General features: G+C 40.8%; 2 protein-coding genes across 2 annotated transcripts; one reads left to right on the top strand and one right to left on the bottom strand.

Moving 5' to 3' along the window:
- Positions 1-4,026: 4,026 nt before the first annotated feature.
- Positions 4,027-8,988, bottom strand: si:dkey-238o13.4 (uncharacterized protein LOC560780 homolog). Its single transcript, XM_062421606.1, has 6 exons — positions 8,904-8,988; positions 7,357-7,464; positions 6,253-6,392; positions 5,909-6,005; positions 5,271-5,395; positions 4,027-4,203 (listed from the first exon to the last, which is right to left on the bottom strand). The coding sequence occupies exons 1-6, from the start codon at positions 8,986-8,988 to the stop codon at positions 4,027-4,029; spliced, it is 732 nt and encodes a 243-aa protein (XP_062277590.1).
- Positions 8,989-9,526: 538 nt separating this feature from the next.
- On the top strand, positions 9,527-14,849 carry spata2l (spermatogenesis associated 2-like). Its single transcript, XM_062420916.1, has 4 exons — positions 9,527-9,665; positions 10,761-11,139; positions 11,280-11,573; positions 13,126-14,849. The coding sequence occupies exons 2-4, from the start codon at positions 10,774-10,776 to the stop codon at positions 14,134-14,136; spliced, it is 1,671 nt and encodes a 556-aa protein (XP_062276900.1). The 5' UTR covers positions 9,527-9,665; positions 10,761-10,773; the 3' UTR covers positions 14,137-14,849.
- The last annotated feature ends 653 nt before the right edge of the window (positions 14,850-15,502 follow it).

Genomic DNA, 15,502 nt, shown 5'->3' with positions numbered 1-15,502 from the left:
ACACCCTGGTGGAGATAGCGTGACTGCAGAGCTCTGACTCTGCCTTTCTGACCTCAAAGCTGGCTGCTGATATGACACAAGTCTCTAGAGTGTGTAAGCCTATATCAATAATTTCCAAAGCAACAAGCATGCAGACAGCTGTTATAAAGTAGATGATATTAATGTACTGATCATCCCTCTGTCCCCTATTTAAACAATGCTGTGATTCCAAGTCAGTCTCCAGGCCAAGGAGACATGAGACTTACTAGGGACCACACACATACATGCACACAAATAATCTCCAGCTTTCATAACTGCCATGTCTCCCTATCTAAACTACCGTCTGTCTGTCAGCCTGTTTGCCTGCGTCTTGTGGTGTCGCTTGGCTTGTTGGTTAGTTCAGAAATGCAAAGTTTCAGCACTGCTTTGGTGAGGTCTCGCTGCTCTCTCACGAAAGGCGAGTGCAATACTGCCAAGATCACAACTTGTTTTTCCATCTGGTTCAACATTTTAATCCCTCTCTCAGTCACTCCAGTTTTTAATCAAAAGCAGATGAGCACTTTGACACCCGCTTTTCAACTGTTGAAACTGTTCTTCCTCCCTTTCGCCATCATCACTGTGTTTTAACAATTATCTGTTGTGTCATCAGTAAGAGGTCAGGGCTCTGTGTTTGCCTTTTCATCTACTGTACATTCACTTGCCAAAATAAACATATTCACTCTGATAACCCTAGTGCTGCATACCACTTCTTTTATCCTTCCCTTATTCTCATTTCAAAAATGGGATCCATCCAAATCGATCTGCGTGTTTTTGGCTGCTCCACCACAAGGCCCACGTATCAGCAGTTCCTTTTTTTGGTCCCAAATTGGTAGAATATACCTCACAATCACTTAGGGCAAAAACAGCAACAATTGTAACATTACTTTGAGCTAAATGTTAATGTTTGCTAATATCCTCCTAATGACGGTGCTAAGATGTGGAGGCATAGCAGATATAACTGTTACCATGTTCAACATCTTATTTTTGCATATTAACATGATTACATTTGCTGATTATCAAGATTGGAAATGACATTGGTTTTTGAGGTGTTTGGTCAAAATATTGGACAAATTGAGATTTTGAACTGGCAATAGTTCTAATAAAACAAGTCAGGAGACCAGTGTTACAGTTCAAAATTAGAATTCATCCTGTGGGGAACATAAATGTCTGTACCAAATTTGATGAAAGTCTGCCTACTTGTTAGTGGTACATTACTATAAAAACTAAAAATGTCAACCTCAAAATGGTGTCACCAAAACCATTAGGATTAAGGAATGTATCTGGGATAAATGAATGTCTGTAAAAAAAAATGTTGGAAATCTGTAGTTGAAATATTTTGGTCCAAAGTGGTGAACTAACAAACATTTCTAGAGCCATGTTTAAAAAGAAAGTCAAACATTTTTCTTTTTACAAACACTGCTTTTTCTTTTACTGCTCTCCTGTTCCTACATCAAAGCCTATGTTTCCCAATTTTCCTCTCATTTATTATAATCTGTTCACCCACATTTCCATTGTGGCTGATTCTCAATTTGTTGGACCTCGTTGAAAACCACCACGGCCCATCGTTCCCCCTCAAACAAAAGGCAGTTTTCTTTTCCTATTAGAATGAAATGAGTCATTGTCCGAGGGTGAACATGGCCATTTACTTGGTTGTGTTTGAACGTGTCCATCCCTTTCAGGGTGAGAGAAAGAGAGGGAGAGGATGAGGAAATGAAGAGGAAGAGTAAGTGGGGCCCAGTGAATTCTCCCTTGTGGTTTAATCATAATTTGGCCTAATTGAGCTGTCAGCCGACAAGTTCAAAACACTGTGACTGACTACCTCCGACTGCCCCCCTAACTACTACTACTACTCTGCCTCTCCCCATTCTGCTTTTCATGTCCAATCACCCCATCCCAGCCCAAACCCAAACTTTTTTATTCGCGTGACATATTTACATTGTTGTTGTGAAAGCACATACACATTTACAGTACAGTATACAAAGACAACAATGCCCCCTGTTATAATCCAGTCTGTGGTCTCCTGACCTCTGTTTAGTTTTTCTAAGGGACATGCTGCCCCAAATAATGTGTAGCCGATAAAGGGGCTTACAGGGGGTCGGTGCTGGTGCCTGTGAACAGGACGGGGAGTCACGCTATGGGGATGTAAATGTGAAGGTCAACTTGTTATTTGCATTCATTTATTTTTTGTGCTGCAATATCCTCACAGAGACAGCTTTCTAAATCCTGACTAGACCCACACAGCCACCTGTACAATGTCCCTACATCACTAAATCGACAGATTTCCAGGCAACTACTACAATGAACACACAGGATCAACAGTGTAGAACATACTGCATCTTTATTGGTATTTGAATGCAAAAAGCTGCAAATTTAAGTTGTCATTTTTGCTCGACCAAAGCTCTACAAAGAGGTTGAAATGGGCCGGGCCATGCTGTGTAACCTTTCCATCCATAATTAAGCAGTTTCAGATGTGGTGTATCAGATTGTGCTTAGCTAATAAGCCTCTGGTCTCCATCCTAAAATGGTTAGTATGCTTGAAAACAAAGTGATTGTCAGATCATCGAACATCTGAAACCCCAACCCTCTACAACTCTCTGAAGTTGGAACTGGGGTGGGCTATATCTGACAATTTTTGTAACTTTGCAAAACCAACAATTTGAGAAGCCTGCCCACTTGCAGTGATCGGTCATGTGTGCGGAGGTGACAAATGTATGTATGAGCAAAGCATTTTTTAAAAATTCTTTAGGCAAGTTCTTCTGGCACTTCTTATGTCTACAACCAAGTGCAACACCATGAACGTTCTGAAGGAGAGACTGTATGCAGTTTTCCCCATTTGTACAACTCTTGCGTCAAGACTATAAAGATCTGTAAAAGACACAGATCAATCTATCTATCAAGCCAAGAATAGATCACATCCATACCATCCCCAACTTTTTAAGATTTACAAGTCTGTAAACATTTCAGGGCTGAAAATGTGAAGTCTTAAACATATTGTGGCGATTGACACCTTTAAGGATGCATACCCTTTGTCTGTACCAGTTACATCCCGACTATGTTAAACATCTCAGGTCACTAAGTTTAAGAATTATATTGCCTCCATTCTTTCACCATGTTGCACTGTTAACCTCTATGCCAAGACATTAAAGGTACCCTATGAGGTTGTCAGTTACATTTACATTTAGTTTTTTCTTTAGTTCTAACATTCTTCATTCTTCATTAAACATTTGCAAAGTTGATTTCTGTGAAGTTTTGAAAACCTGCAATGTTTGGGACATTACTTAGCTTGTTTTCTTCCTTTGCTTTTTGTTTGCCTGTTACTATGTTTCTTTGCAGTTGCTGTGACGCTTACTCATATCTGTCCTCTCGTGCATGCTAATCACAGAACACAATGGACAACTGCTCATCAAAACATTACTCCATAGCGCCAACAGTGGTCAGAAACTCTACAGGGTACCTTTAATTCCAGGATTGTAGACAAACAGTCAGGCAATCACAACAAAACACTCCTCTTTTATGACCAGTTGTTATAATACCAATGGGGAATTAACCTTTATCTAGTAAGATATCCCTCCTTGACATCTATCTTTACTTGCTTTGTCCAATTTTGTACCAAGAAGATTTGGCAGATACATGGAGAAATGTATCGTATTGGGTATGTCCGTCAGAGGACATAATAGAACTGTGTGATCATTTGTACAGACGCAGGCAACAGTGAGAAGGTTGTGGGTATTATAAATCATGTGAGATCTCTTTTACAGACAAATCACACAACAGCGCATGCAGAGAAAACATATGCTAATTATCTGAGAACAGGCATCAGAAGGTACAGTATTAGATGAAACAACAGACAGTTCATATAAAGGTGTGCATGAATAGGGTTCACAGTAGCAGGAAAAGAAAGCAAATGAGACAAAGACACTGCAACTGTGTTCCTGGAGAGTTCAGTAAGAGAAGGAGCAGTGGATGTGTAGATGTATCCTGGTGGGGCTGGAGGAAGAGTTTTCATGTCTAAAGGTTCCCCTCCAGAAGGACAGTTTTTAAGTCTGCGGGGCAGCTGACGGTGTAGATGGTGTGAGAGGTGTTCCGTCTTCCCACCAGGGTGGCAACAGCCTCGCCCAGGTCCAGGTGGTTCAGGTACCCAGGGGCCATCCGCTCCGGAGTGGCTACACCTGTGTTGATCTTCACCTGCCAGAACCAATCAGTGGTGAGAATCATGCAAGAGAAGATAAAGAGGAAAGCCAAGAGAAGTAATGGCAGGTTGGATGTGATAAATGAGGAACAACACAGGGTTGGAGAGGAAGAAAGTGGTTCTTCATCAGTTCATCTGCTTTGAGTGTGACTATTAAGCTTCACCACTGCTAAAAACATTTAAATTGTGATGCTTGAGCAAGGTGTGTTAACTTCAAGGATAATTCAAGTTGATCATAATTTGAGTTTTATTTTATAGTTTTAGCCATTACCACAAAGTCACCACAGTAATATCTGAGATCTGGGAACACAGTAATATCACCACAATAAAGTCCACCAGGGCATGACAAACAAGCAGTCAGCTTTTAAATAAACTGAGGGTTTAGCCAAATTACCCAAACTGAGAGTGAGGTGAACCTGAAAAATAGTTAATAATCCCTCATTGCACTGGATAACAGTGAATTCACAGCGCCACAGTGAGTACAGAAGCTCAAGATTGAACCAGCAAGTCGAACTGTTCGTTATGCTGGATGTTTCTAAGGAACACTTTGGGTAATAATTTTATTGGTCACCGTTGTTTTTTCTTCCAAATACATTTGGCCTACCTGGTCATCTTTTAGTTTTTGTTTCTTGCCCTGTCAGACTTATTTTTAGTGATGTTGCCATACTGCCAGATATGCAGTATGTAATTGACTTGGTGAGTACAATTGGAAAAAGTGGCCAAAAGTATACATTAAGAACTAAGTTGTATAAAAAAGAGACTCCAATTACCCTTGAAAGAGCCCCTCTAAACATGTTTTAGGATATATAAAAATACTTTGTTTGAATAATAATCTGTGTCTGATATGTTTTCACAAAAAATGTCATTTTTCTTTGTTAAAATCCTCAAAATTACATATAGTCCTTGTCTCTTCATTGAAAAATCCATTCTCCACATCACACGTTTCAGTGGAGGGGGGGCTTTAATTACTCAGACATCCACCGGAGGTCAGGTAAGACATCCCATATTAGCTCTGCAGCTTTGTTAAATGAAATCGGGCTCTGTAATCCCATTAAAATCTTACCTGGTTGAGTTTGCAGGGCACCTCGGGGTACTCCTCTCGTAGTACCTGGCAGAAGGCCAGGGTGCTGGCAGCTCCTACGGTCAGGAAACCGGTGCCAGGCATCAGCAACTTCTCCCCTGCTCCTCCTGTGGCACAAATCAGCGAAACACTACATAAACACTAGAGAAGAGAGGCTAGATGCTAGACTATAGACTCAGTATACAGTCTATACTATGGACTGACTGTAGACTGTAGATTAGAATCATTTTTTTGTTGGAGAAGTGAAACAAAACAATTAAGCCAAGTTTTTCTACTGGTGTGAGGTCAAATCAATTGAGTTGTTTGCTTATATGATATAAATTCCTGAATTAAGTGTTATATCAAATGACCACTTGACTACAGTTGATTCCTAAATTAAATAATTTGCTTCACCCAAAAAGAAAAAAACTTCTTATATGGCCTTTTTTTATGTCCTGTGCTGCATATTGCATTGACTCCTACTTTTCATAAGCTTTTGTGTTTGACTTAAAAAGCCAAATAGCAGTCACTCTGTCACAGTCAAATATTGCTTTAAATGTCTTCCATGGGCACAAACGAGCTCCTACTACACCTACTGCAGCACATTATGTACATTAAGACAGAGGGTGTGCAGAGCTCACCTGTGATGAAGGTGTATGTGCAGCTGGAGTCATCCCTCACCAATGGGAAGAAGGCCTTCCATGCCACAAATGTGCTGAAAAGTAATGTCTCAATTACCTGGAGAGTTGAAGGGAAAGGAAATATGAAAGTAATCACACAAGAGTCAAATAAGTCATTCTTGAAAAGGATGGGAAAGCCTCTGCAACGAAGCAGTGGAACTGAAAACTATCACAACTACTACTGCTAGTTCTACCACTGCACCCACTAGAATTACTATTACAAATAATAAATGTTATGCTGTATGCCAATGAAACTTGACATGTAATCAAAAACCACTGGCAGTCTGCTGTCTGTGTGTACTCACCCAGTTCAGGTCTTTGAGAGTCTGGGTGTGTGGGGGTCCTCCCTGCCACCAACTGAAGCCCAGAGAGGAAACAATATCTGTCACCTTCCCCACCGCCTTCAGCAGGGCCTGCTTCGCCTGCTCTGCTCCCTCCTCTGACCCTGGAAAAGAAATAAGGCTTCCACGTTACTGTCCAAGCTGAGAATGTCCTCCTGGATAGGAAGGCCTTTAATAAAAAACATTTTAGACCCAGACTTTTGTGGATTTCCAAAGGCTGATATTAACAAGTGATTTGGAGGATGATTCACAACAATTATGGTGACTCCCTAACCTTCAGTGCCACTGTTAGGGCAACATTTCCTCCTGACAAACATTTGTCAATTCTAATGATGTCTCTCTGTCATATTATATAACATGCAGGCAGTTGTCAGATTTACTGAGGTCAGTCATACTCCCAATGGAGATACTTTAATGTCCTCCCCACATTTCAAAGTGACACCCTGAGGATGAATTTAACCTTTATCAGGTCAGGTTTAACTTTTTGTTTAACCTCCTAACCTTTTGTCTTGCACCACCATCGGACTGAAATATACCCTTACAGACAAGACATGTTAAAACTTAAAAGTGCATTAATGCCCCAAAAGGATGAACCCTATATATTTTAAATAATCATTGAGCATTTTAGACAAAACGTTAAATGTTCTCAAAATATCTTATCATATGAAATGCAAATCCAAGAATTGCTCTGAGCATGTTCATGCACACAAGAAGATAATAAGCTTGGTTTCTAAAGATGGCATCCTCTTTTTCTGACAACTTCTTTTGTTTTGGGTATTCTGGTAAGGCTAGACAAACAGCAAACCTGAAAAGCACAGTATTTTGTTCCTTCCTATTGTGAGGTGTAGGTGTGATGAACCAACCTTGGATTGCAGAGATGATCTTTTATATCTAACCTTCTTAATGAGACTTGCAAACAGGAGAGGAATGAGAAATTCCTATTACACCTATCTTATCAGCCTGACTCATTCAATCCCCTCTTCTGCACCTGCAGCAGAGATTACACATGTGGTGGCTTTAGTGGATGGAGCTATCTAGATGAATGAACAGATGTGTGACCCCACTCACCCACATTCCCCACTATAGTGGTGAGGTTATCCTTTGTGTTGGGAGAGACGAATGACTGGAGCTTCTCCAGCCGGCTGCTGTCCCTGGAGATCACTGCGACTTTGAAACCTACACACACGCACACACGCGCATGCACAGAACAGATAGTACATTGATCCATAGCACAGACAGACAAAACTGGCACCTTTAACACAGATACAGTAGGACTAATACCTCTCGCATGAAAACGAACATTCACTAATAGGCCTACATTTTCCTAATCTGTTTATCAAGGTCATCAGAGGGATAAACGTGACAGAGCAGCAGATGGTAACTTTCTGCCAAGTTCAAACAGCAGCGCTATGGACATGCGATGTGAATCCAAAACCCGTGCTGTCTCATCGGAGCGACCTGCACTCAACCAGTTCATTCAGAGTGCAGAGGCCGCTGAGCACAATGAATAACCCAAATACAGTTCTGCTTCTGGACTGAAAACAGCCTCTGAACAGGGATTGATAGAAGATGGAGCCAAAACCAAAATTATATTCCACAACCTCTGACTATAAAGGTCAGACCAATTCACATCAGATTTTATGAGTTGATTTTATTCAAACTACCAGTAGAAACATCTCAAATATTATAAAACAAAAAAGCACAAATTATCATAATTCCAGACGTTTACATTTACGTAAATTTTGTGTTTTTCATTGTTATGAGTGATCATATTCTGCATGTGTTTTTGGATCTGTATTCAAAGGGTCCTTTTACGAAACATTATTTTCATATTGAAATAATTAAAAATAATGATTTTCATGACTGCACCATTATGTCAAATAGGGAACTGTGTTTGTATAGTACATGATGTTATGGATGTTTCCTTCTGATTAGGCATGCACAAATGAATAATCTTTGGAAACTTCTGGACTTAAATTTGAAATTAAATTCTGTGAGTCTGAACAGTCTGTTCTGCCTCAAAATATCATTGCAATAACCCTTTTATGGCACTATTTCGATAAATAATTAACGTTCATTTCAAGCCTGAAATAATCTTGGCAGTGATGCTCTGTGTATAGTAAACAACTGATGTCACTTTACGCACAGCCAAAAACAATCCTGATGCGTTTTGAATGTTTTCTGACTTGGCACATTGCGCACCCCGAACACACAGACAGCGTCTACGAGCTCGCCTGGTTGTTTGGTCTGTCAGTGAAGCCTCGGAGATAGCTGGAATTTGTGATTCATGTCTAAAATTAGGCACGCTGATGCGTCATCAAGTGTAAATTAATAGCCATTTATCCTTTTCCAATTCCAAGCCATATGAGCTCATAAAATAATAAAATGCACATAAAAATTACTACAATACAGTTTATCATGATGAAATTCCACTGCGTAAAATCGTCTTTGCGTAAAACTAAAACGTTTCCCAATTAATCTCTGCGTAAACATTAAAAGCCATCTGTTTAAAGGAATAACTTGTTATGTTTTCCTTAAATGTTCTCTTAGCTGTAGATTTATTCATTTATTTTTTTTGGGTAGTGTCAAAGGTCTCCAAACCTTTAAGATCTTACCTTTATCCAGCAGTCCTTTAACTATCCCAGAGCCCACTGTCCCCGCTCCTCCAAGAGCTAAAACAACCCTGTCAGAGTTTGACATGCTGGATGCAGCTGCACAGGCCGGATGATACTTGAGTGCGATGGATGTGAAGCTGCTGACTTCTGCTGAGCATCTTGGCCAGTGCAGGATGCTTTAAACTAAACTCAGGGGCCACAGTTACGCCCTTCTACCAGTGTCACTGAAGCCACGCCCGCAGGTCAACAACTGAGGATCACCGCTGTCCACATCCTAGGACTGTGTGTGTGTGTGTGTGTGTGTGTGTGTGTGTGTGTGTGTGTGTGTGTGTGTGTGTGTGTGTGTGTGTGTGTGTGTGTGTGTGTGTGTGTGTGTGCTCCCTGATTAAAACTAACAATGAGGGGTAGTAGATAACAATTGAAATACCGCCATCTAGAGGATTGAAACTTTTCCGACAGCGCACAATATTGTTTATTTCATCTAATAACTACTGACAGATGTTACAGTTCTTGTCTACTTTCTCTGTGAATATTTACCATTTAGTATTTATCCAACATTTTGGTTTCAAATACATCTTTTCACCGCAGAACCCCTCCCGCCTGGTTCGCCCTGTTGCCCCGACCGAGCGCACCCTCCAAAAACAGGGGAACTCCGTGCCACGTGACAATGTTTACTTTACTGTGGACAATCTAGCAGCTACTAACTGCACGGAAATGTTCTCTGACTCATTGACCGACATCTGAATAAAGCGTCAGGTACAGGTGAGTGTGTCTGGCTCTGGTGTGTTAAACAGGGCTCTCATTTCGGTCAGTGTCAGGCTCTGCGACGTAAAGCTAGCTAAGTGTCGATGCTAGTAAAGGTCTCCAAGATAGAGACGGTCATACACAATTAAAATAATTTATTGTTGCCTAGCTTATGGGCTAAAAGATTTACCCTCTAAAATCCAAACCACAACATTATCCAAATTGGTGCAAGTCCCCTTTTAATTCGGCGTATATCCTAAACAATATGAAGCTCGTTTTCATGTTACATTTGAACATTTCCTACGTGCATTTTCTGTGATTTCCTTAATTTCGTAGTCTTCAAAGTTGACTTTTGATGTTTTTTTTTAAACAGCGTCTACATTTATGGAAAGTTTTGAATCGTAATTTCTTCAGTGAAAAGACAACAAGGTTTAAACTAACCACGTTTTTATGTAAGAAGTCTGGTGTGTATTAATTTAACTCCTTGTAAAAAAAATCAGGCCATAACATAACGTTAAGCGTTAGCAAATGTAGCTAATGCTAACGTTAAATCAAAGTTGCGGACAAATGTTTATGTGTGTCATATTGTTATTTACTCATATTGTTCTGGCGCTATTCAACAAGTTAGCCAATAAACTATACTTAGCTCATGTTATGTTTTTTTTCCCATTTCACTTAGTTAGGCCAAGGAGTTGACGTATGGGTTTCACTTTCGGTTATAAACATAAATGTGTTAAAGGTTACGATCTGTTTGTAATACATTATTGTGCCAAAGATAGAAATATTTCATATATTCATTTATATGGAAATATCTCAATGGCTGCCTCATAACCTGAAGGAAATCAAATATTTCATACAAGTCTCTTCAGCTTATTTGACTTGACACCAAATATCTATAAATGACTGAAATGAGCCACCTGATTTAGCTCATCCTCCTTTTCATTTAAGAAAAAAACAGATTTTCCTAAGAGTGTAAATGATGCTGTGAAATAAATTGGATCAGGTGTCAGTGTTGGCCCAAAGTAAAGATGAATCAATACTGTAACTTCATTATTAGCAGAGAGGAAGTGCCATTATCCTTCATATCAACATCTGATTTGTGTCCCCTCTCAGCTGAACGAAAGAGATGAGCAGCTCTCGGCAGACAGCCATACATCTAGTGACCGCTTATGATCACAGCTTGGAGCAACAAATTGTGAGAGGAGGCTCCAGCCTGGCATGTAGAGATGAAGAACTGTGGAAGCAGGTGGAGGAACTGCTGACGGATGGAGACGCTCAGGAGATGCACTGCCTGGGTCTGGATCCACTGAGGGTGATGGAGGAGTCGCTGAAGGCCCAAGCGGGATCGACAAAAGCCACTACAGCAGCCAGCGGCGGACGAGTCAAAGCCAGAGGAGGGCTGCAAGGTCTGGGTAAAGCCTTTGAGGTCCTGGAACAAGCGGCCCTGAACCTGTACCTTGGCCCCTGGAGGGAGGAATACAAAATAGTCAAGGTTAGCAAAAACATTCAGTATTTTTAGCTTTGGCATGATAAGTGAGGGGGAAAAAAACACAACATTTTAATTATGAAGTTAGTAAAAACATGCTAATTTTTGTCAAATTTGTTTTTCTTTCTCTCTCGTCTATCTCTCAGATGTACTCCGGCATGTTCACACACCACATCAAACCGGTGCTGTCCATGGCACACATTGAGGAAATGTTCGGCCTGCTGGGATACCATCCCTGCTCGACGCGGCGTGAGCAGCTTCGCCTCCTGTCCCCCAGAGTCAGCCCTGCCTCTTTGGATGACTTCCTACGCTTGTCTTGCGCCTTCTTCCTGGCCCGCTGCGAGTGTCTCCTCCTCCTGACGGCACTGGGCAAACACGGCGGTGAGGCCCAGTGGGAGCTGAGTGTGGTCAGGGAAAGACAGAGAGGACACAGCCTACAGGTATGTCTGCTTCGTGTTTGTTTATTGAATTTACCAAGCATGGAGTGAGGTCAGTATGTTAATTTAATCAGAACTGCATGTTTTTGTGGCTCAGTCCCAAAATTGAGATGTATAGTCTACATGTCTGAGTTGCAGTTTTATTTACTTACTAAATTCTCCAAGCTGTGTCCTCTGACCAGCTGTCGTAAGAGAGAAGAGAGTAGTCACTCACAGCAATCAGTTTTTACAAACAGCAGAAAATTCCTTCTAGACATTTGTGCCCTGAGTTTCGTCTCTTGTGTTTCCTGATTACGTCATTTTTCACATGAAAAGTGACAGAAATAAACGTATCAAGAATGAAAATAGATTAGCTTGGATGAGAAGTTCAAACCTGCTAACTTCCTCATCTCTGAACAGCTGGACAATCATGGGGTGAAGTGGGTGTGAATGTGGGTTCCTCGGTTTCAGAAAGTTACAGCTCAGCCTAACCCATCATTGTGAGGTGTGAGTATGTGGGGAAGTATTTTTCAAGTAATTTGACAAGTACTGGAGTACACAGGTGCCTTTAATGCTCTGATACAGTAGGTGGGACTAGTTTGGGCTGAAGGGAAGGCTGAAGACACACCTCCAAATACATATTTTTTTTAAATAATATTTTTTTGGATTCACGAGTGATAACTCAGGTTATGACGTATATAATAATCTCCTAATAAATACCTTTTTAGAATTGATTAATCAAACACGAGACAGTAAATGCCTTTTAGAAGAGATGCAACAGTCAGCTTTCTGTTGGTAAAACTACACGTGGACTATAACTAAAGCAGAAAGTGTGAATTAAAGGTACCCTGTGCACTTTCTTTTTTAAGTAGCAGTTTTTAAAAAACTTTTGTGAGTGGGTTTGTGTTTTGTTTGTCTTGCGGACTCTCACACATGTGGATGACGTGGTATACAGTCCTGCCAATGGTTTCACACGACTCCACTGATCTAGGTAGATTACCTTATTAATGGCGGAAGGAAATTAAATTAAATTGTTATAGTAGCCAGGTATAGTATTTTAATTTAAAAAAACAGGTTTTTAATTAAAAACAAAGACAGAGAAACATAAGGTGCACAGCAGAGCTTCAGTTCATAGTTTAAGTTAAAGTGAGAGTTTCAATAAATAATGAGCTACGTTTGAATAATAGTAAATAGATAAGGTGCAGACGAACTCATAGAGTGACTCCCCATACTCATCAACAAATCCTCCCCAACAACTGCATCATAAAATTATATTTAATATTCCTCTAGAGCTGGCACAATCCCACTTAGACACTGGGGTTTTAGCACCAATACCTTAAGTACTTAACGTTTATTGATGTTAATGTTACCTCACTTTGAGAAATATCTAAATTAAATAAAAAGCAGCCATACATTTTGTTTGAATAAAATAATAAAATTGGCAAAAGGTTAGATTTAAACTAGTAATTATCTCTTTACAGAATGAGTAAAACAGATAACAAGTCTGAGCAGACATTCATTGCCCTCTTTCAGTACTTGACAGTTATAGAATCTCATTGTTGAGGTGTCTCTACAGGTCGCTCTAGACAACACTAAGAAGACACTGGAGGTCAAGCAACCGCACAGGGAGCCGTTTGATGGTGAAGTGGACGTGGATCTGTACACAGATGAGCATGTCAACGGGGGGAAGAAGGAGGTGGTTGTCAATGACGACGGGAGTCCCCGTTCCTTAGCGTGGGTGACTCCATGTGGTGCGTCACCCCCTGCTGTCAAAACACACAGCAACGGAGTGACGTCCAGCTCTGTGTCCACCAGAGAGAATGTCTGCATCTCTCACCTGTCCCTCAACTGCCAGCTGACCAAGACGTCGCCTCTGGAATTGGACACTACTGGAAGCTCCTCGGCCAGCACGAGGCAAGGCAGACGCCCCAATGAGGAGATGAGGTCGGACAAGGCGGACTTGCAGCCTTGCAGTCTCCAGGTAGAAGCGATGGGGATGTGTAACAATGAGGCTGAAACCACCCACTTCTGCGACTGTCTTCAATCTCACGATCTACACGTCAGACATTGTATGGAATGCAACACCATCCACAATGTCACCTGTACCTGGTTTGAGTCTTGCTACCAAGACGGCCACAATCTGCTTCTCCCGGAGCAGATGCAAGAGCTGGCAGGAGTGTCACCTCAGGGCGCGAGCCTCAGAGCAAGACCTTTGAGCGCATCGCCGCCTCTGAGCAACAGCAGCACGGCAATGTCCTCCTTAGCTCTGTGTGACGACCCGAAATCGATGAGCCCAACTCGCCACCCGATCAGCTACCACGACTGTTGCAACCTCAACCGCCTCAACCCCCAGGTCCTGTGTTTCACCTGCAGAGTCTTCCACTCCGATCCCTGCAGAGATATCGACACCTGTCAAGCTAAACACTCAATCAAAGAACTGGGCCTGTGCTCCTGTGGGAGGGCTTGTTCAAGAAAGCCTCTTGTTCTGTGCAGATATTGTGGAAATGAGTATTGTAGTCCATGTTGGTACAGAAATCCTGTTGTTTGCACCTGTGGCCAAACATTTGACCAGTCATCCTCTGTGTGATTTTGTGTTTTAAAAAGAATTGCACTAATGAGGCACAGCTATAAAAATCACAGTGCCTTAAATCTGCATATTGTGGAAACAGAATTTTCTTTTTGACTTAAAGTACAATGAATCAGAAGCTCATATGTTGCCTTGATACAGTATGGAAATGCAGTGTTATAGTGAGCACCACTTTTCTTTAATCGGGTCCTCTTTCCTAGACCCTCAGTTACCCTCGTTGGCTTGTTCTGTACGTGGCCATATTTACCATGATCACATTTGTAAAAGCATTGTTTATTGTGGACATGAGAAGTTGTGATTACAGTTCATGTAACTCAATGTCAAACACAAAGGAATCTGATTTAAGCTCTATTTGTTGCCTGCACAGAGACCGGAGTAAAAAGTTCAATGTGCCACTTTGCTGTGTTAAATGTGTGGTTTTTTAAAATACATGATTTAGTCTGGAGAAAATGGAAGTTCAGAGACAGTATGTACAAGTTATAACGTACCTGGAAAATGTAGAAATATGATGTATATGATTTCAAATTTGACCTTTTCATAAAACTGAATGTGTGCAATAATTCAGTGTCTTTTTCTCCTATTATACAGCATCTAATCTATAAACTCAAACTCAAGGTACATGCTTTTCATTATTTCAAATTATTACCAAAATCTTAGCAATTGTTTGGCAGCCTAAGTCCAAACTGTCCACTACATATCATGAATGTTCAGAGATGTTTTGGAGCAGTTATGAGCTTGTGCATTTGTTAACAATGTAACACAAATCGGGTCGTAAATAAAGTCCTGGTGACTTAACTCACTAACACGGTTTAAATGTTCTTAGCGATAAGACAGATCTCTAAAAATCTTTCAGCTGATAGAACCACTGATATTGTTCCTGGCTCATGTCTGCACATGTCCTAGACATGTCCTGCTTCCCCTATTCAAACTTGATTAGCTTCATGTAGATCAGTGGTGCCAAACTCATTTTGGTTTAAGTCAAGCTCAAGTGGGGCAGACCAGTAAAACGACTGCATAATAATATATAAAATATAACTTTACTATAATAAACCATACATTTACACAACAGAAAAACAGCCTGTGATGTCTCAAGAAAAATGAGTGAAATTTCAATCTTAACCTTCACAAGTACATCAATAATAGGTGTCAAATCCTGAGCAGTTGCCAGTTTCAGATTGTCATTCAGGTGCTTGTGTGAACCTGGAACAGCTTTGTTTTATTGATGCTCATCACAACAAAATCTTGTCTACAATAGATAAGTGGTCCCAAACATGCTCAAAATGTTTGCAGCTAGGTCTGTCAATTTGGGGTTTACCCTGGTAAGAGATACTGATCAAATGTGTCCAAGCCCACCAAGGCAAATCTG

Source organism: Scomber scombrus, chromosome 6, assembly GCF_963691925.1.
Source record: "Scomber scombrus chromosome 6, fScoSco1.1, whole genome shotgun sequence".
Lineage (NCBI taxonomy): Eukaryota > Metazoa > Chordata > Actinopteri > Scombriformes > Scombridae > Scomber > Scomber scombrus.
The sequence above is the reverse complement of the archived record's forward strand: the minus strand, read 5'-3'. Positions and strand labels throughout refer to the sequence as shown.

What these genes read in the sequence shown, in the direction of transcription:
- si:dkey-238o13.4 (XM_062421606.1), bottom strand. Translation starts at nt 8,988, where the DNA reads ATGTCAAACTCTGACAGGGTTGTTTTAGCTCTTGGAGGAGCGGGGACA. An exon ending in CACTATAGTGGGGAATGTGG is followed by an intron (nt 6,393 to 7,356) that starts GTGAGTGGGGTC and finishes TTTCTTTTCCAG; the next exon opens with GGTCAGAGGAGGGAGCAGAG. An exon ending in CACATACACCTTCATCACAG is followed by an intron (nt 5,396 to 5,908) that starts GTGAGCTCTGCA and finishes TTTGTGCCACAG; the next exon opens with GAGGAGCAGGGGAGAAGTTG.
- spata2l (XM_062420916.1), top strand. Translation starts at nt 10,774, where the DNA reads ATGAGCAGCTCTCGGCAGACAGCCATACATCTAGTGACCGCTTATGAT. An exon ending in AGGAATACAAAATAGTCAAG is followed by an intron (nt 11,140 to 11,279) that starts GTTAGCAAAAAC and finishes TCTATCTCTCAG; the next exon opens with ATGTACTCCGGCATGTTCAC. An exon ending in AGAGAGGACACAGCCTACAG is followed by an intron (nt 11,574 to 13,125) that starts GTATGTCTGCTT and finishes GTGTCTCTACAG; the next exon opens with GTCGCTCTAGACAACACTAA.